Source organism: Lethenteron reissneri, chromosome 56, assembly GCF_015708825.2.
Source record: "Lethenteron reissneri isolate LAM-NWPU_2019-01 chromosome 56, ASM1570882v1, whole genome shotgun sequence".
Taxonomy (NCBI): domain Eukaryota; kingdom Metazoa; phylum Chordata; class Hyperoartia; order Petromyzontiformes; family Petromyzontidae; genus Lethenteron; species Lethenteron reissneri.
This window is the reverse complement of record NC_083834.1, coordinates 8,264,479-8,292,317: the sequence shown is the minus strand read 5'-3', so window position 1 is coordinate 8,292,317 and position 27,839 is coordinate 8,264,479. Positions and strand designations below refer to the sequence as shown.

Below are 27,839 nucleotides of genomic sequence, written 5' to 3'. Positions count from 1 at the left end.
GTCATGCAAATGTCTTAGAGAGACCTCAGTTATTAATGTTAGCCTTTGGCCAACAGGGGCACTTACCCCTTTCTTAAAGTGTAGCGGTGACTCAATACATCTACTTCTCTGCATAGAGTATTTGCCCCGACACTGATATGTATTTTTTAAAATTATCCTGCAGAGTCAAAGTGCCGGCTGAATGATTATTAAGAGTGCCGTAATCCGTCTTGGGGCAACAGAACTTGCCCCTAGAGTATGCAAGAGGCTATACGGGGGATCTTTGACATTGGTGTATTATTACATTGTGGGATCGTGAGAGGTGGCAGCTCGGGGGGGGGGGAAGCCTTCATCCAGCAGTGATTAGGGGGGCTGTTCCAGGGTGAGGAAACATTGAAGAAATGAAATAAAAGAACAACACTAAAGCACAGCCCAGGGAAAAGTGTAGCCAGGGCCCAGCACCAATAACCCCGAACTCCTAGGCACAGCCAGGGCAGATCCAACGCGTCACAGGACATCTATTGGGGGCCAGGGGCCCTTCAACAACGAGTCGCATGACAGAGGAGTCTCGGTGGGGGTCGGTGTTTGTGCCTCGTGTTCATAGCTCCTGTAGCCCAGTCATAATGCTTTGAGGTTTGATTTGGATGTCACCGTTGCGGTTTCAACCCCACGTCGTATTGCTGCCGCTGCCCGGACAGTTCGCCGAGGCAGTGGGGTGCCGAGCTGCTGGGCGGCCGGAACAGCGGCCCGCGCGAGCCCGGTCAGCCCAAGCTGCCCGGCGCATCGTCCTACGGTCCGTACGACCTGGAGATCCAGAACGTCGTGTCGCTGGGCGCCGGGCCCTCCACCAGCAAAGCGGCCTCTTCCTACTACAAACAAGCGGCGCAGACCAAGCCATCAGCTAACTCGGCCTCTGGTGAGTGGGAAAGGGCCCTTGTGGGTAATGACAGAAGTACACTTGTTTCCTCGTCCTCAATAACAGGCTAATTGAATCTTGATTTGAAGCTTTCGTGACTGCAGGAATCCATACTCTTTGGTTCTTTCGGTAAAGTCACGTAGACATACAATAAAATAAATGACGACGTTTCGATCGCAACACAAGCGGTCGTCCTCCGGCAGAAAAAATAGAATCCAGCAGTGGAACTGCTGAACTGATTCAGGGACGGAGTGCCCCGGTATAGCAGTTTTAGTAACGAAACCCCAGTCATATCTTTAAAGAATACGTTGTCTCATATACAGGAAAATGTTGAGGGCTCAAAAATGTATATGTTGATTAAAGAAATAACGTACAATGCTAATGTGAGTTTAAACAAAAATGTGAGCACTTGGTCTGGAGGTGTAGTGAAGCATTTGCTGTGCAGTCGTTACTGAATTGGAATTGGGGGGGTGACACTACACTTGTAAAGAATGCAATTTTAGTGCAAAGTTGTTTTGCTATTAGGAATTTACCTGATTAAATTGTTAAAACCTGGTCATATTCATCAAATGGTTCCCTATAATATGGTAACTCAAACTGGAGCCAAAGTGACTACTCTATTATCAAATATGCAAACTCATTTTTCCCTGACAGATGAGGATCAGCTCTGCCCTGCTCTTAATTTAATTTTTAACAATTATTCTGAGGACAAACGCATTTCGGAGGGCGTTATGTAATCCGTTCACAGAAGGTTGTTTTGGTACGTGGTTGACAATTATTATTGCTAGGTTGGCAATATTTATTGAGAGCGTCTTTGTTGTCGCCTTGTTGTCTGTAACAGACAATAATCTTCGGATGAGGTTGTGAACCGGTACAGGCTTGTGTTCAACAGCAAGCGTGCCTCTACAAGACCACATAGCCACGTGAGGCTGGCTGTCTTCACACTGGTGGAGTCCCTTGCGATTTAGTTATATCACAGATAAATCCTCTTTGGAGCTTAGCGCATTGGAAATTTTTCGTGTTTTTCTAAAAGTACATCTTAAAATAAACACAACCACCGTGTTAGACGAATATCATACTTTTAACTTTTAAAAAATCAGTATTGCTATTTTATAAGTGAAAAGGAAATGTAAAATGGAACTTAAATAATATCAACAATTTACATAGCATGCATTTTACATGCACTGCTCTATTATATATCATGTTATTTTATAATTTAAAAAAAATTTAATCACAAGAATTATCCATTAAATGTTACTATCATTCCTGTGACTACATTTGTTGTAAACTTATTCTTTGCAACTAGAGAATCTGTTGCTCTGCATTGGAAAATAAGAGAAATAAAATGGCAAGATAAAATATATTGTGATGTTTTTTATATTCTCTAGGATTCAAAGAATATTCTGTAAATATATTTACATCAATATGAGGACACTGGAAAGTTACAGAATTTGAAATTATCCATGTCATTCTTTTGTATTTGTTGCTCACACTTTTTCGATGTCACGATATTATTACATGTCTTCCAAACGTCTTCCACCGTTCAAACTCAATGTTACTGGTAGGAACCTCTGGTTACACCAGCCCACAGGGGATTATTGTGTCCATCCATCCGTCGTGCAGGGAGGGGCTGGGTGGGGAGGGTGGGGCTGGGTGGGGGGTAGGAGGGGTGGGGCTGGGTGGGGAGGGGCTGGTCACCCCGTGGTGCCCTTATAAAACTCAACGTTTAACCTACTCACGCCGGCTTGTGCCCGCCCTCACAGTCGAGCATATTTGCGGAATACACCACGCCGCCGTTGACCCTGCAGGCCATTGACCGAGCAACCCAACGTTCCTACCAGCTCCCTCCGCAGGAATGTGTTTATTTGTTACACTTAAAAGTCCATGTAGCCAGTTACCCTGCTAGTTGTGGTGGCAACGGGCCACAGCCATTAACAACAGCATTCTTGTTGGGGTGGAAAAGTAGTCCAGCCAGCAGCCAGCCAGAAAACTTGAGGCATAGATTATTTTTAAAAGCAGTATGATTACGTATAAAATAGCAATCGTGCTATTAAATCGTTACATTTTAAATATCATGTATTTTTATACCTTTGTATGTACAGCCTTATGCTAATTTTAAGTCTTACTGCAGGATTCGGGTCTCCACACTCCATGCGAGATGCGGGTGTTGTTTGACTATACTTCACCACGCTGATAAATTGCGGGCTGGTGAAAGCGGGGAGCATAAATGTGGTAGTGTAGAAGTACTAAACAAATGTGGAATTGTGTGCACTGCCCTCTGCTGCCCACCACGTAGCCATGCAGTAATGCGCTCACCCATCCAAACACGATAAAGGCTCAACCCAGCCTTGCTGCCGTGTGCTGATGAGATTGGGGCACGTTAGGTGATTTGGTTATAAGCCACGATTTATTCATGCAAATGCAACTCGTTGCATTTGAACTAAAGCCTTATGTAAACTAAAGCTGGACACTCAATGCAATAATATTATGTATCTATGATTCTACCCTCGATGATTCCTGCAGGAATCGCAATTCCCATACTCAGATTTTTGTATGTGCACGAGGGAGCGTCTTTTGCGAGCGCATTGACGAGGAAGCGTACATTGGTGAGTGCATGAAAATGGGCCACCGTTGTGCCCATCACGTGCACAGCTGAATAATTTCAATATAATAATGAACATAGTTTAATCAATGGAAATGCACATGTCGTGCTTGCCTGAAACAGAAATATAAAGGTTGCGGTTGCACGTAGATTCGTTATGGAATACCATTTGTTGTGCCTGGTTGTGCTTTATTTTGTGTGCGGTTTGCAATTCCCTTTGCTCAGTCTGTGTTAGCTGAGGGCGTAATGGGTTTAATTCATGTTACTCTGTGCCCCCCCCCCCCATACCGTTCCCGTTCTGCTGTAATGTGTGCTGATGCCAGCTTTATGGAGGGCGATATTGGCACGTAAAATAAAGATGGATTGGATTATAATAATGGATTGATTATAATAAATCAATCCATGTTTATTTTTCGTGCCAATAATTATTATCAGTGCTACCATGTCTTGGAGAATTGCCCAGCAGAGGGCAGCCTCCGTGACCAAAAAGTCGATTGGCTCTATGCACGTTAAATGATTCGAATTGGTTTAAATTGAACATTTTTATCAAACAACATTCAAAAATCAAGCCACCTCCTTGGTGCGTTATAATGTTAATTTTTTTAGAAAATAGGAGTTTAACCTCGACTTACTTTTGAGGGTTTTAGTCAAAATGGTTAACTAAATCGGTTTTATTTTCCTGCACTCAAAAGCTCTAATTGCGTTCGCCACCCGCGGATGTGAAAAGTATAATGATTAGCAGGTGACTGCAAATTATAGTAACGTCACGTTCTATTATTCAGGAAAGCCTCGCTGAGTCTCAACTTACTATTTTTTTGTCCGGGGCCTACATTGTTGAAGTTTGGTCCATTTCATTGTAATCGGTCTGATATAGACGCAACTCTCTGTGGACAACCCATAGTGTGTACAAAGGGTTAACGTCCCAGATAATTCCTTGACCTCCTTGCAGTCCAGAAGATTTGGCAATGTCTTCTAGATGCGTGATCCACAAACCCTTGCCTCCAAAGTCCAGGATTTCGCCATCATTAGCCATGTATTTTTTATAAAGCATGAACGACAACCATAAATAGTCATCTCCAAGCACAATTATCACTCGTCGGTGATATGACCTAAGAGATCAAATAACTTAAATATTTAATATATTCATTAACCTCAATTAACTTAAAGTCTCGTTAAGGCCATTACTCATCAAGTGGCACGTAGCAAGCACAGATAAATATAACTTTTTTTAAATTAAACTCTTCAACGTAGCAATATTTGAATCGCATATTATCACGAAAAATGTTTTCTTGCAAAGTTTTGTAGATTTAATTGGAAAGGCTGCATGACCAGCTCTGCCCACTATGGGCCACGAAAATGACCACATCTGCTCACTATCAAGTCCTGTTGTTCATCAGTTATCACTTTTTGGTGATTATTTTTTGGAATCAATGATCAATTCCAAAGTCATGGAATTGATAATCGAATTTGGTCAAATTTCAGCAAGGATTGAACCGATTGGCAGCACGTGAGAACGTGCAAATCACACGGCGTGCGACAGCCATCATAAGGCAGCAATGGCACGGCTTGCCAGTCAGTGCATGGTACATTGAAACAGACAAAAACACGCACCTGGACGTACATTTTTATTGTTGGACGTTTCAGTAAACTACGTGCTGAAAAAAATTAATATTTAGCAGTTTTTTTGTGCATGCGATTATCGACAACGCTCTAAAAGAAATTAACAACCCTGATCCCAAGGCAATGGCAACAGCTTCTCCATCGCCATGGAGACCGGCGACTTGGATGAGTACTCGCGAGAGGAGGAGATGGCCCAATCTGGCTGCCAGCTTCAGGAGAGCTTCATGGAGTACATCGACCTGGAGGAGGATGAGGAGGAGGATGAGGAGGGTGACGCCGGGGCGCAGGAGGACGCCGCCGACAAACGCAACGGCAACGACGCTGGCGACGACGCCAAGATGGAGCAAGGGGACGGTGGTGCCGGCGGCGGCGGTGGTGGCGCCAGTTGGCGGTGGCGGCGGTGGTGGTGGTACCGCCGAGACGGGCGACGCGGGCCCGCGCGTGCAGCCCTTCTCCCCTGCGCAGGACCGTGTGGTGCGCGCGGCCAAGTCCCTCGTGTGCCTCTCGGAGTCCGTGAGCCGCATCGGCTCCCCCTCCGTGCACGCCGCCAAGAGCGACGGTGAGGACGCCCGTTGCGTCGGTGGCGCTCGCCGTTGTTGATGGCAACGATTGTTCCTTTGTGTATATGTACGTTGGACTTCTTTCACACCGTACATAGCCAACTTTGCTAATCGGAGGTGCAGGGGAAGGACAACAATCTAAACACAATACATTTCTAAACAAATGAGTTTCAAATCAAAAGCCTCCGCCATCTTGCATGAGATGCAGTGGCATTTGCATACTAGGTAAATAGCATTTGGAGTGCCGGAGTGAAGAGCTGTTATCTTACTCGCCTGGCATACAGGAGGCCGTGGATTTGGTCCCGACCCTGACTCCTGTTGTGTATTTGGAGTTTGCATGTATCTCTCTCTCCCTGTGGTTGCGTGCATTTTTTACGGCTCCTACGGTTTTTCCCTTCACATTTAGAAACATGCGTTTTGGTACTGGTCGTAAACCTCCTGGTTACACCAGCCCACAGGGGATTATTGTGTCCGTCGTGCAGGGAGGGGCTGGGTGGGGAGGGGCTGGGTGGAGAGGGTGGGGCTGGGTGGGGTGGGGAGGAGCTGGTCACCCTGTGGTGCCCTTATAAAACTCAACGTTTAACCTACTCACGCCGGCTTGTGCCTGCCCTCACAGTCGGGCATATTTGCGGAATATGCCACACCGCAGGAATGTGTTTAATTGGCTGCTATATATTTTCACAAGATCATCCACTTTGTTGAGCTATCGTATGTGGCCAGGTCGCTTCTGAAAAGGCTATAGAGCTCAGTGGGCTTTACCTAGTAAAAGAAAAAATATATATGTTTTTTTAAATCCTTGTTGTACTGCATTATGACGGTATAATGCTTTAGTGCCTCACAGTGAATGCCCAAGTCGTGCGTGGCTGTCTTGCAGGTGTTGCCGTGTCCGGAAGTACGCCGCACCAGTCCGTGTCGCCTTTTACCTCGTTCACTCAAGGATTCCTGCCCATTGGAACACAGAGCCCAGGACAGCACCACCAGGTACCAGAACGCCAGCAAAGCTTAGGCTAATTCTGAAGTGTACACGTAAGGGTTGAATGTCCGTGGACAAATGTTGGATTAACCGTGCCTGTGAACAATCATCATTGATTATCCGGCGCGCGATTATCCGGCTTCCAACATCCGGCGATCCCGGGCCGATCCTGCGAAGCCGGCAAAACCACTCCAAAGGCCTGAACCAGTCGGGCGATTGGCACCATGTGCGTGATTTAAAAAAATTACATATGCTTAATTTTAGTGTCAAATATTACATACAATACATTATACACGACATAACAATACTGCACGTATATACATGTTTCATCACAAATAACTACAGTGATAAAAAAACTAAATATACAGCAATCCGGAAAAACCTGCATGTTAAGGCTGCATCAGTCAGGCGATTGTCAAACGATATTGAAACAAGGGTAGTACGTACATCACCCCATGCAGTTTTCGAGATTGGAGTGGCAAGTACGGTATAGTAAAAGCAGTAACTTTATACAGAAGGATATTTATTTTTGTCTATTTATCCGCGCAGCTAGTGGTGCGCCACCTTGTGGTGGAGAGCGGTCCCGGAAGACAACGGCACAGAACGACTTCTTAAGTCACTTCAGTTTGACTTGTTTACATATCTGTCAACCCATACGGTTTACCCGTATCCGTGTGCAAGGAAATTAGGTTTTCAGGTCCATATGACGTACAGCCGTTTAAATACGGGGAAAAATGATTTTTTTGTCTTTGTTTGTGTTTCTCGCTTCTGATGGGACTTTGAGATTTATAAGGTCACCAAAAAGGTCTGAATTGGTCTGTAATAATGTAGGCACTGATAGGGGGTTTACAGATACGTATTTAGCAATATGAGAGCACACTTTGAAATTAAACTTGCTTTGTTGCATGTCAATCGAGCCCAGATGTAAAATGTATTGTGGCCTGGCAAGACCCACGGCTTTTATTGACAGGTGTTTCTTCTGGGTGACCACCAGATAATGCACAGAGTGAATACATTCAGGCATGTCACCTGCCTTACTGTACTTTTAAAGAGTGGACAGGGCTGGACTGACCTCACTTTGGCCCATGAAAGAGACTCGTGTGCACTGTCTATTCTTTGAACATATATATTTTTTTATAATTATTTTTTAATTGTGGAGAGCACGTGCAGAAAGGTTGTTCTTCCGACCGATTGCCAATGTGGTCTCTGCCGATTACTTAGGACGCTTGCAGAGACCACATTTCCAATGGCAAGACTCCCGCCCATTCACTCCCATGAATAGTAGGGAATTGAGGGATTAAAGATCCCTCCCTTAACTCCATCCTTTCCCTACTCAAAGGCTAGTCCTTCCAGGAGGAAGGATGAGACTTTGATTGACAAACTGCTCTGACTAGACATGTTTTTGAACTGTCTTAAGTGATGTATATAACCTGTAAGCTACATATTTATGGACACGTATATCTCTCTGGTCTGTCCTTGATGTGACGTTGGTTGAGCGGTACAGCAGGGAGGGGATTGTTTGGAGGCTAGAGAACGTGCTCCACACAGCCTCGTGGTTACCGAGAGAATATATCCATTGGTGAATACTGGGAACTGCCAAGGCCTACGAAATTCCAGCCAATATGATTCACAATTGTTAGGCCACGTAGTTGTCTGCAAAAATCTTATCTAATTGCTAAATTTTATGATAATTCTTCATTTCACCGGTGAGTTGAAACAATAATTGGCGAATTAGGCACGTGTATATGTGACGGTTAATTTTATTTTGGCTATATCAGCTAGTGGGAGGGTCTTAACGACACAAAATAGGCCAGATCAATGCATGGCATCACCTAAAAATCTATTATAAATCATTTATGTAATGCATTGAATTAAGTAAAATGATTTATTTCGGGGGTGTCTTCTGCAGTTATTGGTGACCAGGTTGCAGAGGTCGCAATCGGGTACCCGATACCCGTACGCTACCCGGCTACCCGTACCCGGCTGGGTACGGGTACCCGTTTGCGACCCTGGTGCGGCCGGGTACGGGTACGGGTAGGCCGTGAGTCACTGGTGAGTAACCGTTTGTCACTCATTTCCCAACGTCTTGTCTCTTCTCACAATTCAAGTTCCTAGAATCAACCCACCCGCGCCTGCAACAGTGGCTTCATCCCAGAGGTCGCAATCGGGTACCCGATACCCGTACCCTACCCGATACCGGTAACCCGTACCCGGCCGGGTGTCGGGTACGAGTACCCATTTGCGATCCTGTTGCGGCCGGGTACGGGTAGGTAAGGAATCAAAACCCGTTTACGACTTCTGCCAGGTTGTGAACTACTCCCAACGCTTGGGAATGCAGTTTCATCGCGAGCGGTGGAACTAAATTCGAGATTTGAAGTTTTCGTGACTGCAAGTATCCATACTCTGGTTCTTTCGGTAAAGTCACGTAGGTGATTTTTTTTTGTTTTTACCTACGTGACTTTACCGAAAGAACCATAGAGTATAGAGCTGAACTCGGGGTCTTAAAGGTGCCAGTTGCAGTACTCGAACATGATATTCCCCCCCCCCTCTTTTAGACCACTCAGCCTCCTCTAACTTTTATTTTTGACTCTCAATGTCAGGTGGAGCCCCAATTAAGTTACAGTTTGGTTTTACCTATTTTAGGAATTCCGCAATAGGTGTGCACACGCTGTGATTTATTTACTTATTTACGGGCCCGGTATTGTACTTTTTGTACCCTCTTAAATGTTAACTTGTGTTGATATATATTTTAGGGAAAAGTGGAAACATTACCTAGTCTAAAAAGTTAAGCGTTTTTTTTTTGTATTGTACAGTTGTACGGCAAAAACCAAACAGTTAGCCATTCGTGAGTAAAAAATTGCCTGGGTGCAGATTACACTTGTGGAGGAAGTAGCAATGCAAGCAGAAGAACAAAAAAAAACCTTTTACTCAAACCGGACATTTTTCCTTGTTGGTAAAACTAAAACTGTAGATGATTGAGAAACAAGGTTACGTGTTTCAGAACAGTATTGAGACATGCGTAGGAACTTTAGCTTCCTGCTGTTGAGAAAGATAACGTGTTTATTTTTATTCCCAAGGGGGTCACAAGTTTATTTTTGTGTTTGTTCTCATTTTACTTCATTATTTTGCAATCTCAGTGACGAAGCAAATGTCATTAAACCGGGCACAGTGACTGAATCGGGACCCTCATTTTAGGCTGAGTCGACCGAGTGGAGGCACTCCACCAAATGCCCGTGGCCAAACGCCTTGGAGGGCAAGGGTTGGTAGATGATGGAGAGATTTCTACAACTCTCAAATCCACCGGAATGTAAGGTGGCAGTAGACGTGAGCGTAGAAAATGGGATGTGACCCCATAATTTGTATGGAATCTTTAGTGTTATCCTCAATTCTGCATGAGGGCCTACCCACGCTATGCGGGTTATGGGAGTTATCACCATACTTCACCATGCTGGTCATTCCGGGTTGGTAAATGCAACGTAGTCCCATGGTAGACGATAACAACTGTTGTGCATAGCAGTGGCCTATCCAAGCACTATCCGGGCTCAACCCTGCGTAGCTTGCGAGATCTGAGCAGACTTGGGCACATTGCGGGTGATTTGGTCAAAAGCTGAATCCCATAATTTACGTGGTTGGTTTTTCCCCCGGCTACTTTGCTTCCCTTCCATGTAACAAAATACATCTTAAATAGACCAAACATCATAATGCAGGATCCTCCCAATTAAAATCCTTGAAAGTCGTTGAGAGCACATTGGATTGCTTTTACAAAAGCTGAACTTGAATCATGAAAAGCAGCATGGCAATGTGCCTAAAGAAGAAAGGAGTTGATAAGTGTGCACTTCCTGCTGTGACCCATGGGTCATAAACAAGGAAAAATTACAAATCAAATTATAGAAAGGCAAAGAAAGTGCAGAAGTTGCGTGAAATATATTGAGAGACAGAAAGAGCAACATGTGGATTGGAGAATGTACGCGGGTTTTAGACATCATGAGAAAAGTGAAGTTAGCTTGGGCAGGACGCTTCGCCAAACTAGATGGTCGAGACTAATGATGGCGTGGCAGGCAAAGGATGGAAGAGACGCCTGAGGAAGACTTCCACCGTGGAGATGGAGTCGTGAAATCAGCTAATCTGCAGGAGCTAGTACAATGTTCACCTGTGTTAATGCCCATTTGGCTAAAAATATTTTTTTCAAGGGTGACCTTGGGAGGGAGGGAAGAGGAGACTTGCGGAGGCCTTCATCCAGCAGTGAATTTACCATGACTGACAATCAGAGGTCGAAATCGGGTACCCGATACCCGTACCTTACCCGATACCCGGCTACCCGTACCCGGCCGGGTACCCGGCCGGGTACGGGTAGCCGCACGTGACTCACCCCAACCAATGAGTGAAAAGGCCGTGAGTCACTGGAGAGTAACCATTTGTCACTCATTTCCCAACGTCGTGTCTCTTCTCACAATTCAAGTTCCTAGAATCAACCCACCCGCGCCTGCAACATGGCTTCATCCCAGAGGTCGCAATCGGGTACCCGATACCCGTACCCTACCCGATCCCCGGCTACCCGTACCCGGCCGGGTATCGCGTAGGGTACCCGTTTGCGACCCTGATGCGGCCGGGTACGGGTAAAGAATCAAAACCCGTTTGCGACCTCTGCTGACAATGGTGATGTAATGGTAACATATGTTGCAGTGGATAGAGGTCGACTAAGTATATCATCCCTGCACGGTTGATACAATCTTCTTCTTTCGTATGGCTAATGTAGATGCAGAGCAATAACTATAAATTATTGTTACAATGATTACTGTAAGATAATTCAGCAGTGATCCTCTTTGTATTCAATTATCCCCAGCATAGGAATGTATAATTTCTAACACTGGCTAAGGAATGTGGACAGCACATGAACATTGCGTGAAAAACCACGTTGACCAAAGGGTGCATTGATATATAACACACATGACACGGATTTTTTAAAGTGAAAAAAGCACTGTTGTACTCTTGGTTGATCATAATGATATCCTTGATAAAAAAAAAATACCACGTCTTGAGATCCAGTCGCTTGTAGATGCTATTTCAATCAAAATTGTGTTGTAATTGTCTTGAATGAAAGTTTGACTTGTTTCAACAGCCATACCTGCTGAATGTTGGCTTGGGTGGAATGCCCTATCTGTCACCTGGAAGAAAGAGAGTGGTAAGGATACATTGTACAGCTTGCCACAATCTCTACATCACTGCACCTGCACGTTAGTTTGTATGCCATGGGCTGGGAACATTTCTAAACGTGTGTTTAGATTATTTAGCTGCTATACATTTTCACATGATAAGCCACTTCAGTGGGTTATCGCTTGTGGCCAGATCGCTTCTGGAAAAGAGCTATATTGCTCAGTTGGCCTTACCTCGTAAAGTAAAAATAGTTATTTAACATTAATGGGGGTGTAATAAGCCTTTTAAATCCCTTTGGCGAGCAAACACACATTAGCACACACTTTAGCATTTTCCAAATTTGTATGCAAAATATTCTCGTGGCTGACCTTTGCAGGTGACGGCTGAGCATGCGAAATGCAGAAAGGCAGTGTTGTGGCCAGCTTTACATATTCTCCTCTTGTACCCCATTAGTGCAACCGAGCTAATTTCAGTGATGGATAAATATCAGGTGTGGGCCGTTCCGAATCGATGGTGCTCTTATGAAACGAGGACTCGGGACAGATTTGGCGCACGATTCCCCATATATTCCACCCACCCTCCCCTCCTGACCTTACGTGTTCATCTGGTGGACCGATTGGATCGTATGCAGGCCATTTCACGCAACACGTGACACAGAGGTCTTTTAGCTGAGCCTGATGCCCATTGTTCTGCAATGGCATTAGAGTGCACGGTTTAAGTCGCCCTGTCAAAATACATTTTCATCCCCGTTACGGGGTTCCGTAGGTGAGGCAGTTAAGCTGAGCTCGCTAAGCCCGCAACGGCTTTCTAATGGGATTAGCATCGCACAGCGGGTCGGTCCTATCTGCTCTAGCCCATGCATGGTGGGATTACAGGCATAATGACATCAAACATAAATCTTCCGTTATAGCGGTAGTTGTGTTCTTTATCGGCGCAGCTTAGGTTTTTTATGCACTTGTATTTAATGGAAAATTGAGGTGTCCGCTGAACGCCGTGGATGGCAGTGACTATGGAGAATGATTGTAATGCATCGGCTTGCATGTTGGTTTGGTGGACCTCACAGAGATGGAACCATCATTTGAATGAGATTGCCTCTTGCAGGGTCAAGATGGGGGGTGGGGGGTCTCTGTAAGAGGTAGTATATTAAGGAGGTTACTGACCTATCTCTTTGGTCCTTGAACATAAATACCCTCATGTGGGTTTTCTCCGATGTTCTCTCTCACCTAAATATGTCCAACAAAAGATACACATCGGCCAAACATGCCTTTGCAGGATCCTCCCGAAAGAAAATGTGTTAACTTTTTTATGCTTTTTTTTATTAAGGCCAAGAAAGAATGTATTTATTATGCTCAAGTCTAATCTCTAGACTATCCTATTCTGCTATGTCTATGACTAGATGTTTCTCTTTGAGAGACATTTAGTCATAGGCAGTCAAAGAGAGAAAATATCCTCTTCTCCTTTTCTTATGACTGGCTTTCTCTTTCTGCAATTTGTCATCATTGCCACATTTTACAATTTTCCATTTATTTTGGCACCTCACACCTTGCTCTCTGAAAATTACTTCGAAAACATGTTCCTTCTTTTGCAAGCCCTCGTGATGCATATCCTCCTTCTGGTGGAGCGTCTAGACCACTGACGTAGCGTGGTTGTCATGGGCCGTGGTACGAGGTGGGGGGGGCACTCAAATTTCCTTCTCCTATGTAGCCTGGTTCCTTGGCTCCTCCGGCTGGTGGGCCCTGCTGTAGTAGTCGTACCGTCTACTCGCTCGATAGCTACACCGCTGATTTATTTAGACTGTTCATAACGCGCACCGGTTTCATGCCTAAAATATCCAGCACTTTTGGAGGCAAGGGGGTTGGTAGGTGGTCGGGAGATGGCTGTGCCAACTCTTCTTGTATGCGTGGGTTTCCTCTGCGTACCCTCGTTTAGTCCTGCTCTGAAAACACCCTCCAAAATGAACTTGGCCAAACCTATGAATAACCCAACCATTAATGGATTATCCATTGTAATTTATGTGCACACATTAACCACCCCCCTCTGGTCTTCACACCTGATTTGCTCACCTGTGACAACATCTCATTTATCCCTCTAATTAAGACTGAAACAAGAGGATTTCTCCACAACTCTGGCAGTCGCCTGATGCTAGTTGTAATTACTGGCGAAACATCGTACTCGAATTGTAAATGTTGTGAGTTTACTCTCGAACACACCGGTGTGCTGTACTCGTAAAGAATTGCCATGTTTTGTTTACGTGACGAACCTTACTAATTGGCTGTGTCGGGTTGTGGTGGGTTTAACGACAGACACATTTATATTTACGCGATCTAACCAAAAAAACGCTCATGGCCAAACCTCCCAATGCAATATTTGCCTGAAAGAGGTTCTTGATACTTACTGTGGCTTTCAGATATCAATAAATGCCTGAACCATGTGGATGAAAACTTTGCCAGTCACAGAGAGCACTGGGGCCACCATGGTGGTTGTGATGGAAATATTCATCAACAAAGTGTCTTTGTGTGTTTTTTTTATTTTCACTGAATGAATGAAAATCATTAAGCACGATAATGATTGGCTATCGACATAAGACTTAATTATCACTCAAAGAGATTAAATCAACTGGTCTAAAAATGCAGACGCAGACCTAAGATGAATTTGTAATGTTAGTAGAGACTAAGGAAGGCCAAATATGTTTATTGGCTTGACTTGTGTAGAGAAAGAAATACTGAGTTGCTGACTTGATAATATTGTGGTGGGGTGAAATTGTTTCCCCTCACACTCAACATTTAATAACTATGAGTGGACTATAGTTTTGACTGGTTTAGTTCAGTGGATTGAGAGATGCCGTCGACTAGACTAACAGGAAACGCTGAACAAATGTACGCTTTGTCATACACTTTTGTGGAAGGCCACGTAATTATCTACCCAAATTTCAGTCAAAAGTCCCTCCACCGCCTGACTTAACAGACAAACAAATTTCACTGTCTCGTGCACAAGCAGTTCACGCGGCAATTATAACCATAACATTAGTCTTTAATTAATAAAGTTCCTTCATGGCATTTCAACTCAAAGTGCTGTGTATAGAAACACAAGTAATAGTAAACAATACAAATATAAACAACTACAATCATTATTCTTGGTTCTTTCGGTAAAGTCACGTAGAAGGGAAATAAGAATATGAATCCCTGCAGTCACGAAAGCTTTAAATGAAAATTTTACAATCACTATTGTTTCAGCTAACTGCTACTTTGGAGTACAATTCTCGCACCCAAATTTAAATGGGACCCATTCATTTATATTACCGACTTTTCAATTTTTTTTAACAGGTAAGGCCCACTGAACTCCATAGCTCTTTTTCAGAAGCGACATAACCACAAGTGGCTTATCATGTGGAAATTCATAGCAGCCAAATAATCTAAATGCACGTTTCTAAATGTGGAGGGAAAAACCAGAGGACAGGCTTCCGGGTTGGGATCGAACCAACGACCTGTATGCCAGGCGAGGTAGTTAACATCTCGCCACCACGGCGCCCCTTTTTATCCAGATGCAGGACCGCACGCAGTTCAGCCCCCGAGACCTGGTGATGCTGAAACGCTACTGGGATAACGGTATGACCAGCCTGGGCACTGTGTGCCGTGAGAAGATCGAGTCTGTGGCCAACGAGCTCAACATTGACTTTGAGATCGTCAAGGTGAGACCGCTGGAGCCTCAACCTCACGGTGCATCGGACAATTAAAATGGAGTGCAATTTTGAATCGCGTGCCATTCCCTACGTTATTATGTTTTCATACAAAGTCCATCCATGTGAAGTCCACCGTTTTCGGTGCTCGGGAGGTGGAGCGGTTTGGCAGTGATTTAAAACGCCATCTCTTATCAACCTGTTGACCTGAGTTTAATCCCGGGCCATGGCTAAACCAGTGGCAAGTGATATATCTGAACTTAGTCCTAGCTCCCCCCACCTTCACTAACCCGCACTGACTGGAATGGTGAAGTATGGTCAAACAATCCTCCATGACCGATTACACCGTGGGGTGGCCTTTGTCCAGTAGTGGATTGACAAACTTCTGTAAAAAAAATATTCGAGTTGCTACACGTTAATGAATGAATCATTGCCTACGGTGAACACTTCCCGTAGGCCCCCAGTTTCATCACGTCTCGGAAGATATTTTTTGTTGATTTTGTTAAATTCGTTCGTCTCGTAAATCCCTCGAGATTGAACGTATCGTTGGCAATGGTGTCAATTTCCACATAGCAAGCACGTATTTACACATATAAAGCTAAGCAGGTTGCAGCCTGGTGTTAGTGCTTGGGTGAGTGACCACCATGCACAAACAGTTGGCAGAGAGCAGTACAACAAAATCACACCGTACTCATATGCTCACACAACTATGCTCGACGACTTCATTAACCCGCACCCACCAATGTGGTGATCAAGCATGGTCAAATGACCCCCGTGACGCATAGCGTGTGGAGGCCCTCATCCAGCAGTGGATTGGCACAGGGGCTGTACTTGTACTCGTGCAATGCATCAATCACCCCAATGCGGGATCCTCATTTGAAATGAGTGTTGACACGCAGTTGGCGATGCCCTCCTGAGCGCGTAACATTTCAATTATTGAGTCAACTTATTCTCTGTTTGCAGAACTGGATAGGAAACCAGCGGCGAAGGTGCAGGCAGCAAGGCATGGAGCCACCTCAGCCCCACGGCGGCCCTCCTGACTTCCCCAGGGACCCCAAGGAGAACCAGGGGTCCCATCACCACCTCACTGAGATCGCCTCGCAGTACCTGGGCCGAGGGATGCAGGACATCTCCCTGGATGGCCACGGCCAACAGGACTGCGATATCGCGCAGAGCCCCGGGAGCCGCGAGGGCAGCTGCTACGACATTGACAGCAACGGGATTGCGAGCGGCCTGCGGGGTCACGACGACGGCGAGAACGACGAGGACGGCTGCCTGATGGGCGAACTGGAAGACGCCGACTCGACGGACAGCATGGACGCGCAGCACCTGGAGCACACACAGGGCGAGATGATGTACGATGCAGGGCCCAAGGACGGGAGCCGCCGCCGCCGCGGCCGCCACCTCGAGAACGAGAGCTGCGGCTCGTCCGAGGACAAGGAGGCGTCGTCGCCAGGAGGGCGCGCCTCCGCCGATCGAAACCACCTCTCCGGCGACGCGTACGAAATTCCCAGGGAAGAGCAAAACAGCGACGAGTACCAGGACCGGGAGGGCGCGGTGTCCACGGAGCAGGCGGGCGACAGCGACGACGCGCAGAGTCGATGCCAAGAGGAGGACGATTACTCCTCGCAGAAGACGTCGATGATCGAGGAGCTGCAGGGTGAGGTGCAGAGACAGAGGGAGGAGAACTTGTTCCTCCGAAGGCTTCTGGCGGACGTGGCGTCACACGTCCAGGATGAAGACTGGCAAGGGCTACAGGTAATGATTGCCGCCAGGTGTCTATCAACTGCTGTATGATCGCTATCGGGGACACAGTTTTAGTTCAAGGGCAAGAAAATGGAGAATTGGAAAAAATGAGAAATATGTATCACAGATAATGTGCCTTTTTTGTTGCGCTAGGAATTCTTAATGTTGGAAAAACATCCAAATTCAAATAAATCTGTATTGATAAAACAGTGTTCCATGACAGTGAAATGAAGCTTGTTGAGAGATAATTTTGATATTGAAATATGTTAACTTACATTTTCTTCTGCAGGTTACTAAAATCGATAGTATTTACTTGCAAATTAACACACATTAGTAAACCTTGCGATACACATTAAGCACGTAAAGTGCTCGGTCGTGACGCATTGTTTACACAAAATTTCAATGTGTGCAGTATTCATAACGCAGAGAAAATTCTGCTTCTGGTCGTGTTTCCCTGTCCGAATAGCACAGTTGGCGACGTACGGTGCGATAGAAGTTCAACATACAGTACACATACATACGTACGTGTTTCCATTGCGCACGCAAGCTGTGCCGGACGACACTCGGGTCTTGACAACAGCTCTGTTCCACACAGAACCTGGTCGCGTCGCTGCCCGAGCACGCGACATTCACCGAGGGAGAGGAGAATTCTGGCAGTGAGCACCCGCCAACTGGCAAAGCAGCTTGCGAGGTACCCGTTTCACTTGGTGACGCTGCGTTGGCAGCGGTGCACGGACATGGAAAGGACTCGACGCATTCGTCAATAATAACGACAACGTGCGTCCTCGAAAGGAAAAATGTGCAATGTGTGACATTGCTGGAAATGTCCCTTCATCGTAGCGCATGGATAGAGAGGCCAGAGAGGACTGGGTCGGAGTTGGAGATTGCACTTCACCAAGAATGAAATCTAGAAAATGTTTGCTGGTGACAAATTTATTTAATTGGTATGTGTTAATGCCTAATAGTAGCTATTGAGTAACAGAAACCTTAAAATTTTGATTTAAAGCTTTCGTGACTGCAGGGATTCATCTTCTTGGTTCTTTCGGTAAAGTCACGTAGAAGGGAAATAATAAAATAATAAAATAAAACTTAATAAAATACAATTCTCACAATGTTTCGGCCACAACGCAAGCAGCCGTCCTCAGGTGAAGAACAGGGCTGTCAGAAAGACAGCCCTGTTCTTCTTTAGACTTGAGTTCTCTACATGGGTGAGGCAGTCAATGGGTGAAGTTCATTACAATGGTAATCATCGAAACTAAAACTAATCTATTTTTAGTCTAGCAGGTAAGGCTCACTGAGCTATATAGCTCCTTTTTTTAGGAGCGACCAGGCTATCATAGATGATAGCTCAATGAAGTGGATTATCATCATCTGGAAATGTAGTACAACCAAATACTCTAAACACGTGTTTTCTAAATGTGTAGGGAAAAACTGGAGGACTCGTATGGAATCCATGACCTGTATACCAGGCGAGTTAGTTAACATCTCGCCAATGTGGTGCCCCAATAATGCCGGTCGCAATAGAAGAGTGATAGGAAGTGAGCGAGTGACTGGTGTGACTCGGTGAGTGATGGATCATCAATCCCCCTCACTGCTGCTTTACTCTAAATTCTGTCAAGTGCGGTGAGGTAGCCATTGGGTGCTCCATCCCAGACACGACAGCAGGATTATTCCAACTTCAACTAAATCTGTGCTTTTTAACAAAGTAATGTATGTAAGTATGCTGAACTTATTTCGCACCGTATATAGCCAACCGTGCTATGCGGAGGTAATAATTGTTTGGTGTTAGAGGCATTGGCATAGGAAATAAGTATAACCCGTAAAAACTAAGTTTTTCACTATAAATCCTTTATATGCGTGGCAGCTAGAGTCCTCTCGTCCTCTGGCTTGAGATGGCTGCCACCTATGGGTCAGATGATTGTCTGCCAGTATTAAGCAATTGGTAATTAAATATTTAATTTGTTTTCCCTAAACAGTGTAAAATTTTGGGAAAAAAAATTCACGAACATTAATTGTCTCGCACAACGAGTCTGTGTGCAAAATGTCAGCTCGATTGGATCACGGAAAGTGGGTTAAAAAACGACCGAAAGATTTGCACGGTCGTAAGCAAGCAAGCAAGCGAACTTAATATAAAGGATTAAAAAAGACATCAAGTTTCTCCGATGCCTCCTGAGCCAGATTAATAACGAAGCCATTGCATGACAGCTCGTAATGCACCATAGGAACATGAGTTTTGTATGTATGTTTGAACTTCTTTTGCACCGTACGTAGCCAACTATGCTCATCGGAGGTGCGGGGAAGTACAACACACTAAACTAGTTTTATTATATTTACCAAAATGTGGTGTAAGTAAAAAGTACATATTTTGTTTATTTTTGCATGAAAATAAAAAAATATAACTGTACAATTCCTCTTTAATGGGAGACGCAACCCAAACAAAAAACTGTAGGGCTCTTATCTCTGCCCTCTAATGTTTTTGCGGTGTATCTGTGTGTTGTTCCATGCCATGTTTACTTTGTTCCACATACTGTGAACTTTCAGCTTCTTCAGTTCCCAGATATGAAATACAACCACAGAGACCGACACAGTTGCGCTTATCTTGATCGTTTAAATGTTTCCCCAGTGTGTTTGGGAACCTCGGTGTGCGGCGTTACATTTTAAAAAGAACAACCAGTTTCCACCCCCGGTCGGGCTTGCGGCAGTGTTTTATTAGACTCGCCCAGGGTTAAGGTACAGGGTTGCCGCTGCTAAATGGCGATATTCTGATCCATTGTATGATAAAAAAAACACATCGGTCATGTCGCCCTCTACGCAAACTTACTGTTGCATTATGTCCTGTGACCTGACAATATGAATGAAATAAACAACTCAATATGTTACCTAGGATGGGGCATCCTACGGTGTCCACCATGAGTTTGAAGTTTTTTCGGTAAAGTCACGTAGGTAAAAATAAATAATAAAAATAGAAATAATAGAAATAAAATAATAAATCACGACGTTTTCGGAGGCAACACAAGTCTCCGTCATCAGGTGGGACCGTCACAGCTAGATTTACTGTATCAAGTGAGGCAAAATTCGAAGAGACAAGCTCTTAAATACAAGTTAAGGGGGGAGGAGGAGGGAGGGGCTTATCTGAATGTGGTAGCCAATGAATGGAACGTATTGGGGGGGTGGTGGGGCTCAAAGAGAACAATAGGTGCATATGTTGTTTTACCCGGTGTTGGTTGACAATCCAAATACATAAAGGAGAGTACTGTTAAACCCTGGGGATGTCAACACACGGTAAAGTAGAATTTATAGTTTTATTTCTATTATTTTTATTATTTCTTTTTACCTACGTGACTTTACCGAAAAAACCTAAGAGTATGAATCCTTGCAGTCACGAAAGCTTCAAATCTATAATGAGTTTGAAGCTTCGTTGATTTTTGGGTTGGGCCACGTCGTGATCTATCATCTGGCCAAATTTGTGTTGTGAAGACCCTTCACCACCTGACAGGCAAACTAATTTCATTCTCTAGTGTACCAGCGTTTAGTGCGCCAATTATTAATTTTTTCAGCTCATTCACCGGTAGAGTTGAAGTACAATTGTCACGTAAAATTTAGCAATTGGACAAGCCGTTATGCTTCGAACTGCTACATCCATCTTCAGGAAAATCCAGGAAGTCAGAATAATAAAATTACACAAAGTTAGAATGTTGATTGCGTGGCTTAACTCAAACATTTTTTTACACGGATCTTAATATTGGCTGCGAAAACCTATGTGATGAGTTTGATACTTTACTAATGAGACAGCATTTAAAGTTACGATCAAGAGCACTGGTGACATAAGTATTTCAGAAAAATGGTTTGTTCATATTCTGTGGGTCTTTCGTTGAAAGAAAATAACAAACTACGACGTTTCGATCACAACACAAGCGATCGTCATCAGTGTTGTGATCGAAACATAGTTTTTTATTAGTTTCTTTCTCACCTATCTAAGTGACTTTACCGAAAGACCCAAAGAATATTAATTCCTGCAGTCACGAAAGCTTTAAGTCAAGATTGAATGGTTTGTTCGTTCATTAACGCTTAATATGTAATTATTCTTCGAATAGTCATTTCGTGGAGCTAACAGAAACTGTTCGAACAACTTGGGGGGGATAAACAAACAAGAAACGATACAGCAGATGAGATTGTCGCAGTGAATCGCCATATCAAAATCGTGACAATTCATCAAAATTGCTGGGCCGGGTGAATTGTCTCATTGTGTGTGGGGTGCACCATTAGCTGTAAGACCCCCCCCCCCCCCCCCACGTGTTCACCCGTGTGACCGCGCCGTTCTTTGCAGAACCTTGTCGCTTCGCTCTCCGAGGAATTGTGCTTCGACCAGGGGGACGCCCCTGAGCAGTCCCCACCTCCGAGTGAAGAGGCTCACGAGGTACGTGCGAGTTTTCAGAAGGAAGAGGTTTCCCCCCCCACCCTCCCCCCCTCCAGTGTACATCATACGGTGGCGATGGTGTAACCGGCAGCCCTCTGAACTTCCTTGCGCACAAGCTGCAGTGGAGTGTATGCTTTTATTTGTTGCGTCTCGTTGAAAGAAAGAAAAATGCCTTTCACAACGCTGTGTACAATTCTGTTACTTGCGTCGTGAGTCATTTCAGAGACACTATTTAGGAGGTAACAACTTTTATTCTACACTTATGCAACACCGTTACACACGGGACGAATTACACCGATCTCTCACTCTTGTTACACGTGGGACCACAATACACCTATCTCTCTCGCATACGGGATAACTATAATCGGGTCAGAGCAGCCAACGTGCTGTCTGACCCACGATGTCGGAGACGTAGCCGTAGCACTTGGATTCCACTTCACCCGCAGACAGCCCTGATATTCGATCGGAGCTTCCCTTTTATCCTTCTTCGCGCGGCCTGGCTCCACCCTCGGCCGCGCCTTCCTCTGGAATATTCCCGAAGGTTCCAGGCTACGTTACACCTGTTCCCTCTCTGGCTCCGCCCTTAACCACGCACCCTTCGGGAACTGTCCAGACGTTTCTCAACTACTCTTCCCGTGTCCCCTCGTTCACCTTTGGCCCACATTCCTCACCCTGGCCCATCAAGTGCTTAACCCGGTGCCAGGGTGACTCGTCCCCACCACATTCCCTCGGTGACCGACTCTGTGGCCATTACCTGCGGCGCTGGAGGAGGCTGCTATCCCCTACTCTACTCTTTGTTTTTTTCTGTAAAGTCACGTAGGTTAAAAAAGGAAAACAAATACATTAAATCACAACATTTCGGAGGCAACACAAGCCTCGGTTCCACCTGAAGACAGGCTTGTGTTGCCTCCGAAACGTCGTGATTTTATTATTTTATTAATTTTAATTTCATTTTTTACCTACGTGACTTTACCGAAAGAACTAAGAGTATGAATCCTTGCAGTCACGAAAGCTTCAAATCTAGAACCGTTGTTTGTTTGAGCATGGAGACACGAAGCTGGGTCCAATTCGTCCAATTTTCGGCAGAGCAAAGCGTCAACGTCTCGATTGCAGTAATGCAAACCGTGAAGGTGATGCCTATCAGCCATTCATTTAACATGTGAAATTGGCTCGAGTTATTTACTTGAACTTGAGTACTCGTAAGGTATGTTTTGGAGGAAGACCTTTTACATGCCTTCTCGGATGAACAAACTTTTTGCGATAAAATTTTGTCCCAAATCATGCCTATTAATCTCATGAGACGCACGTAAACTACTTTAGGACGCTATCCTTCGTGTCTCTGTTGCACCGTGCTTAAGTGCACGCTTGGTATGACTCTAGCGTCACTCTTCACAGCACCTGGATGCTTCGCTGTCCGAAAAGGAAGATGCGTCTTTGGTGAGTGAGCAACCACTCCCTGATGACGCAGCTGAAAAGGTACCTAGTCTGGGCGTGTCCGTGTTCACATGGTGCCAACACACCGAACTGTATCACTGCACAGATGAGCTTGGATCAATTCAAGAATAGACTCGTGGCTTTTTAACGCTGTCCAGCTCGGGGTTGCGAAAACTTTTACATCGGCTCCGTTTGTCTATGTTTGTGACACGGAGGCAACAGGAATTATTGTAGTTACCCGATGTGAATACAACTTCAGTACAGAGCTGTTTCGCTATTGGCGACTCGTCCCTGAGAAAACTTGGAAAGGTTATTGATAGGTTGCCCGGCAGAGCTGCTAAACTACACACTTACGCCTTCCTGCTTGCTTTGCTGAGCGCTCATCTTTTCATCGATATATATAAAAGGGAAATTTGTGAATATGTGTGTCTGTTCGAAATGTTTAGCATACTTCCTTGACATGTAACAAACTTGAAATTTGGCATGTGGGTAGCTTCCAGACTGTACATAATGCTAAAAGTATAAAAATAGACTTGTATTTGGGGGAGGGGGGGGCGCAATAATGGATATATTTTGCACGGCAAGTGAGCAGTGACGTCACATCCGTGATGTCACCCGCATGCGGCAGCGTCACGCAGTGTGCCTGCTGACGTCACGCATCCCCCCCTACCCTCCGCGTAGGCCGTGTATTAATCCAAGACAAGAATCCAAGAAACGGGCGAAGCCGGGTAGTAAAGCTAGTTGCTAAATAAATACTTATGAGAACAACACCGCATGGGGAAATACTATAATCCTTGCGTGTCATTTTCCATGTTCCTTATTTCAGATTCCTACAAACGAAGCATGTTTCATGAGGAAATAGACTTACACAGATAAAACATTATTTATTTACGTTGTGTTCTTACGGGGTATTTTTTCGTGTACAGTAATTGGTTCTGGCTCGGCACGGCAAATAGCCAGCGTGGAAACAAATCCGTGTATCTGTGAGGGAGACCCCCATGTTCTCTCGGATATGCCAGTGCCAAATAAGTATAACCCGTAAAAACAAAGTTTTTCACTATAAATCCTTTATATGCGTGGCAGCGAACTTAATATAAAGGATTTAAAATATATATATGCCTGTGGAGGACGCGGGGATCGATCCCGCGACCTTTGGCATGGGAAGCGAGGGCGCTACCAACTGCGCTACTCCGCCACGGCCTGTGGAGGGGTTACGCTCTGGGCTCTTATACTGTGACGTTCAGCCAAAGTGATGAATGAGTTCTATTTGAATATATGTAAAATAATTTTTTTTTGCCTAAAAAGTATAAAATTTTGGGAATTTTTTTTCACGAACATTAATTGTCTTGCACAACGAGTCTGTGTGGAAAATGTCAGCTCGATTGGATCACGGGAAGTGGGTTAAAAAACGACCGAAAGATTTGCACGGTCGTAAGCAAGCAAGCACGCAAGCAAGCGAACTTAATATAAAGTATTTAAAAAGGGTGAATTTCATGTAGGTCTGCATGATGTTGCTATGCACGATTGATGGTGCCTTGCTCTTGCACTTGTGAAACAATTAATATTGCATTCGTGTGTGGGTGTCTTTTGTCTGCGTCTCCCTTTAGGAATCTCAAGACTTGCGTCTCGATACTCGGAGCTCTGGAGCCGCAGCTGGAATGTCCGTGGCCGAACCCGAGCTTGGAACATGAGTCCGTGCTTTAACGTCGGAGCGTTGCTATAAATTTTGAAAAGTGCTCATAACCATTCAGCCTTTCAGTTTTAACTGTTAAACTGGTAACTCTGAAAAAGTATTATTTAAACGTGTTATTATTGTGTACACTATTTATTTTGTTACAGTATTGAGGTAGATCTATGAGATTTTGTAAGTTATAATAATGTTAGTCTTATTACTGCAGTGCCCATATCTAGCATAAGTATGTTTTATACAGAACGTGTGACCACATGCGCTGCAGTATCTGAAGATGCAAGTCCTGTACTCCTGCATTTTCACCTCAGATTAGCACGGTTGGATACGTACGGTGCGTAATAGGTTCTACATACATGCTCATTTTTGGTAATTTCACAACGCAATACAAGTCGTTTTTATAAAGCACCTATCCAGGTACGATTTTATCTCAAGATGCTTTCGAATTCCTATAATGCCACCACAAACACAATTTCCCAATGAAATTATGCCCTTTTTAAACTCTCTAGGTATAAATATGAGAGATGCAACAAGTTATCCCCTCCAACCTTCAATGGATGCCATATAGGACTTTCAAAAATTCCGTCGGGCTGCCACTTTGTTGCCACGCAGCTCGGTCGCTCGTGTATACAAGAGGCCCTTGCCCCAGTGAGTGACCGAAGTGACTAAGCGCGTTACGTAATTAGATCAACGATTTTCCCTACGGTGGTGCTTGCGGCGATGGATATGAATCAGAGGTCGCAAATGGGTATCCGATACCCGTACCCTACCCGATACCCCGCCGGGTACGGGTAGCCGTTTGCGACCCTGGTGCGGCCGGGTACGGGTAAGGAATCAAAACCCGTTTGCGACCTCTGATATGAATCGTGGGAGGCTATTTCGAAGTGAGTAGGCCTTGTGTGGCAGCCGGTCGTGTGAAAAAAAATAACAATCGCAGGCCATAGGTTCCTGACCCCCTAGTTTTTAGAATTGTGTTAATTCAAAGTATTGTTGTTTGAATCGAAACCGCGGATTCTCGCACACAATTCTACGCATGTCCGGTGAAGTGTTGCATCCTTTGTTAATGCTGCACGATGAACCTGGCAACACGAGTTCTATTCGATTTCCCGTCATGTTTGGCATCAGTGGCGAGTGGCATCTGAACTGTTTCTGACCCGGGCTTCACTAACCAAACATTGACCAGCGGGGGGAGTAGGGGTGTTTCAGATATTGCTTATTTTTTTCATTTAAGAACAATTATCAATTTACTTTGGATGCCTGGATCCGTGCATGTTGTGTACTCGCGTACAATGTCTTCGTGCTGGCAATGGTGACCATCACTATGTCAAGTGACACCAATTTGGTGGGAAAGCACGAAGCTGGTAATGTCACTTCCGATTTTCAGATCAATAAAAAAAACAATTAGGGATCCATCTGACATTTCACATCTAGGCTGACTTTTCTCACTTTATTTTGGGATTAATTTGAACATCGAAATCACGTTCCCTGTGTGGAGAGGCCTTCATCCAGCAGTGGGTTTAACAAAGGATTGTACGCATGCACATGCGTAAACTTTTCCCCCTGCGAGAGTAATATTTAAGCATCTTCGCCACAAAACCACAGAAAAGAGTAACTCCCACCAAAGTCCGTCTCGTGCATTTATTTACGAACATGTGACACGATTCACGAGGGTAGGTTTCGTTGTTAAAGCACGTATCACCAAATGGTTACCCAAGGCCTATCTAGGCAAATTAAATAATGCGTCTCAATGGGCCATGAGCTCTTTAAAACCGGACAGCGAATTTGTATTAAATGAATTTGTAATTAACATTTTTGGCACCCAGATAAATGGTTTAACACGTAGACTTTCGCGATCAATATCTATAATACTGCTTTTTTGGTGGGGGGTTTGATCACGTAAATATATAAATGTGTGGTTTGCTCTCCAACACACCGGTGAGCTGTACTAGAAACGAATTGGCATGTTCTGTTTACATGACAAACCTTACTAATTGGCTGTGCCGGGTGGTGGCGGGTTTGACGACACATTTACGCGATCTAACCCAAAAAAACCTGTATTATAGATAAATGGTGTTCACATTTTCAGATATTGAGCAGTATTGAAGAGTCGTGTGTGTACTTGTGTGTAAATAGCTGTCGATATATTTACGTACTTGTTAGTGCTCACCATGTACCATGTGATAGTGGTATTGTTTGAATAGTATTCATAGGCTAGGTACTGGTGTAACCAAGCAGAAGGTCACGCGCGCGCGTGCGCACACTGCTGGTTCATCGACAGTCCGTGGTCCCGGGCTCGTTCCATAGGTTGACGTTGGGTTTCGCGCCCCCTGAATGATTAACCAACTTGCCCATTCGTGCACAGAAATGTGAAATGTCACACCCCATTACAAACGTTTTCGCTCGAAGTGATTTTATTTACATTTGAGTCGTACAGTCAGTATTGATTTCTTGCATTCTTCGCCTAAGTTGAACTTCGGTTGAGCATTGACGAAAAACAAGCTTTTATGACGAAGTGTTTTATTTGTTCTCGTATCGATCACGTAGTTTCTTATCATTGAAACACAATTACAATACGGTTAACTCCCGATTATCCGTGGGTTGATTATCGAGATTGTGATTTGACCTTGCTTGCGGGAAAAAATAAATGGAATAACTTTGCGCGCGGGCTCGTGTACATTACCGGCTCCTCGCTCATTGCGAGTAATTCGGAACCCACGTGACCACAAACGTGTTGGCAAGTAAACAGGTTACTTTAAGAAGCAATAAACACGCGACACACTGCACCTTTATCCCATTCAACGTAGGTAAATTGTGTTTTTTGACCTACTTCCCATATGCCTTTTGCATTATCCATGTTTTAGGTGGGCCACCTCTTCCCCAATTATCCCGAATAATCGAAGAGTTGACGAATACAAGAATGGCTGTGCTTAATATGCATTGCGTCGGTTGTATAAATTTCATATTGCGTCAAGCTGCCAAAACGAAAGGCCTTTATGCTAAGCATCCTAAAAACACACACGTAACAAGTAGACATTGTAATACACTAAAATATTATAGCCGGAAAATACGATGAGT

General features: G+C 44.6%; 1 protein-coding gene across 10 annotated transcripts in view; it reads left to right on the top strand.

Annotated features, from left to right (window-relative positions):
- The window catches only part of HDX (highly divergent homeobox), a 41,125-nt gene extending 13,953 nt beyond the window's left edge, over nt 1-27,172 (top strand). For 5 of the 10 annotated variants that reach the window (XR_009756910.1, XR_009756906.1, XR_009756908.1 and 2 more), the window contains exons 6-11: nt 678-895; nt 5,238-5,676; nt 6,552-6,658; nt 11,770-11,832; nt 15,346-15,492; nt 16,444-16,601. Coding sequence is in view for 4 of the 10 variants with exons in the window: in XM_061574579.1 (XP_061430563.1) it covers nt 5,367-5,676; nt 6,552-6,658; nt 11,770-11,832; nt 15,346-15,492; nt 16,444-17,238; nt 17,822-17,917; nt 21,554-21,643; nt 23,039-23,209 (1,779 nt within the window). In the remaining 6 variants the exon portion in view is untranslated. Of the gene's footprint in view, nt 1-677; nt 896-5,237; nt 5,677-6,551; nt 6,659-11,768; nt 11,833-15,345; nt 15,493-16,443; nt 17,239-17,821; nt 17,918-21,553; nt 21,644-23,038; nt 24,637-24,684 lie in introns of those variants that run through there. The other 5 variants (XM_061574582.1, XM_061574581.1, XM_061574580.1 and 2 more) reach the window with 5 other exon arrangements.
- The last annotated feature ends 667 nt before the right edge of the window (nt 27,173-27,839 follow it).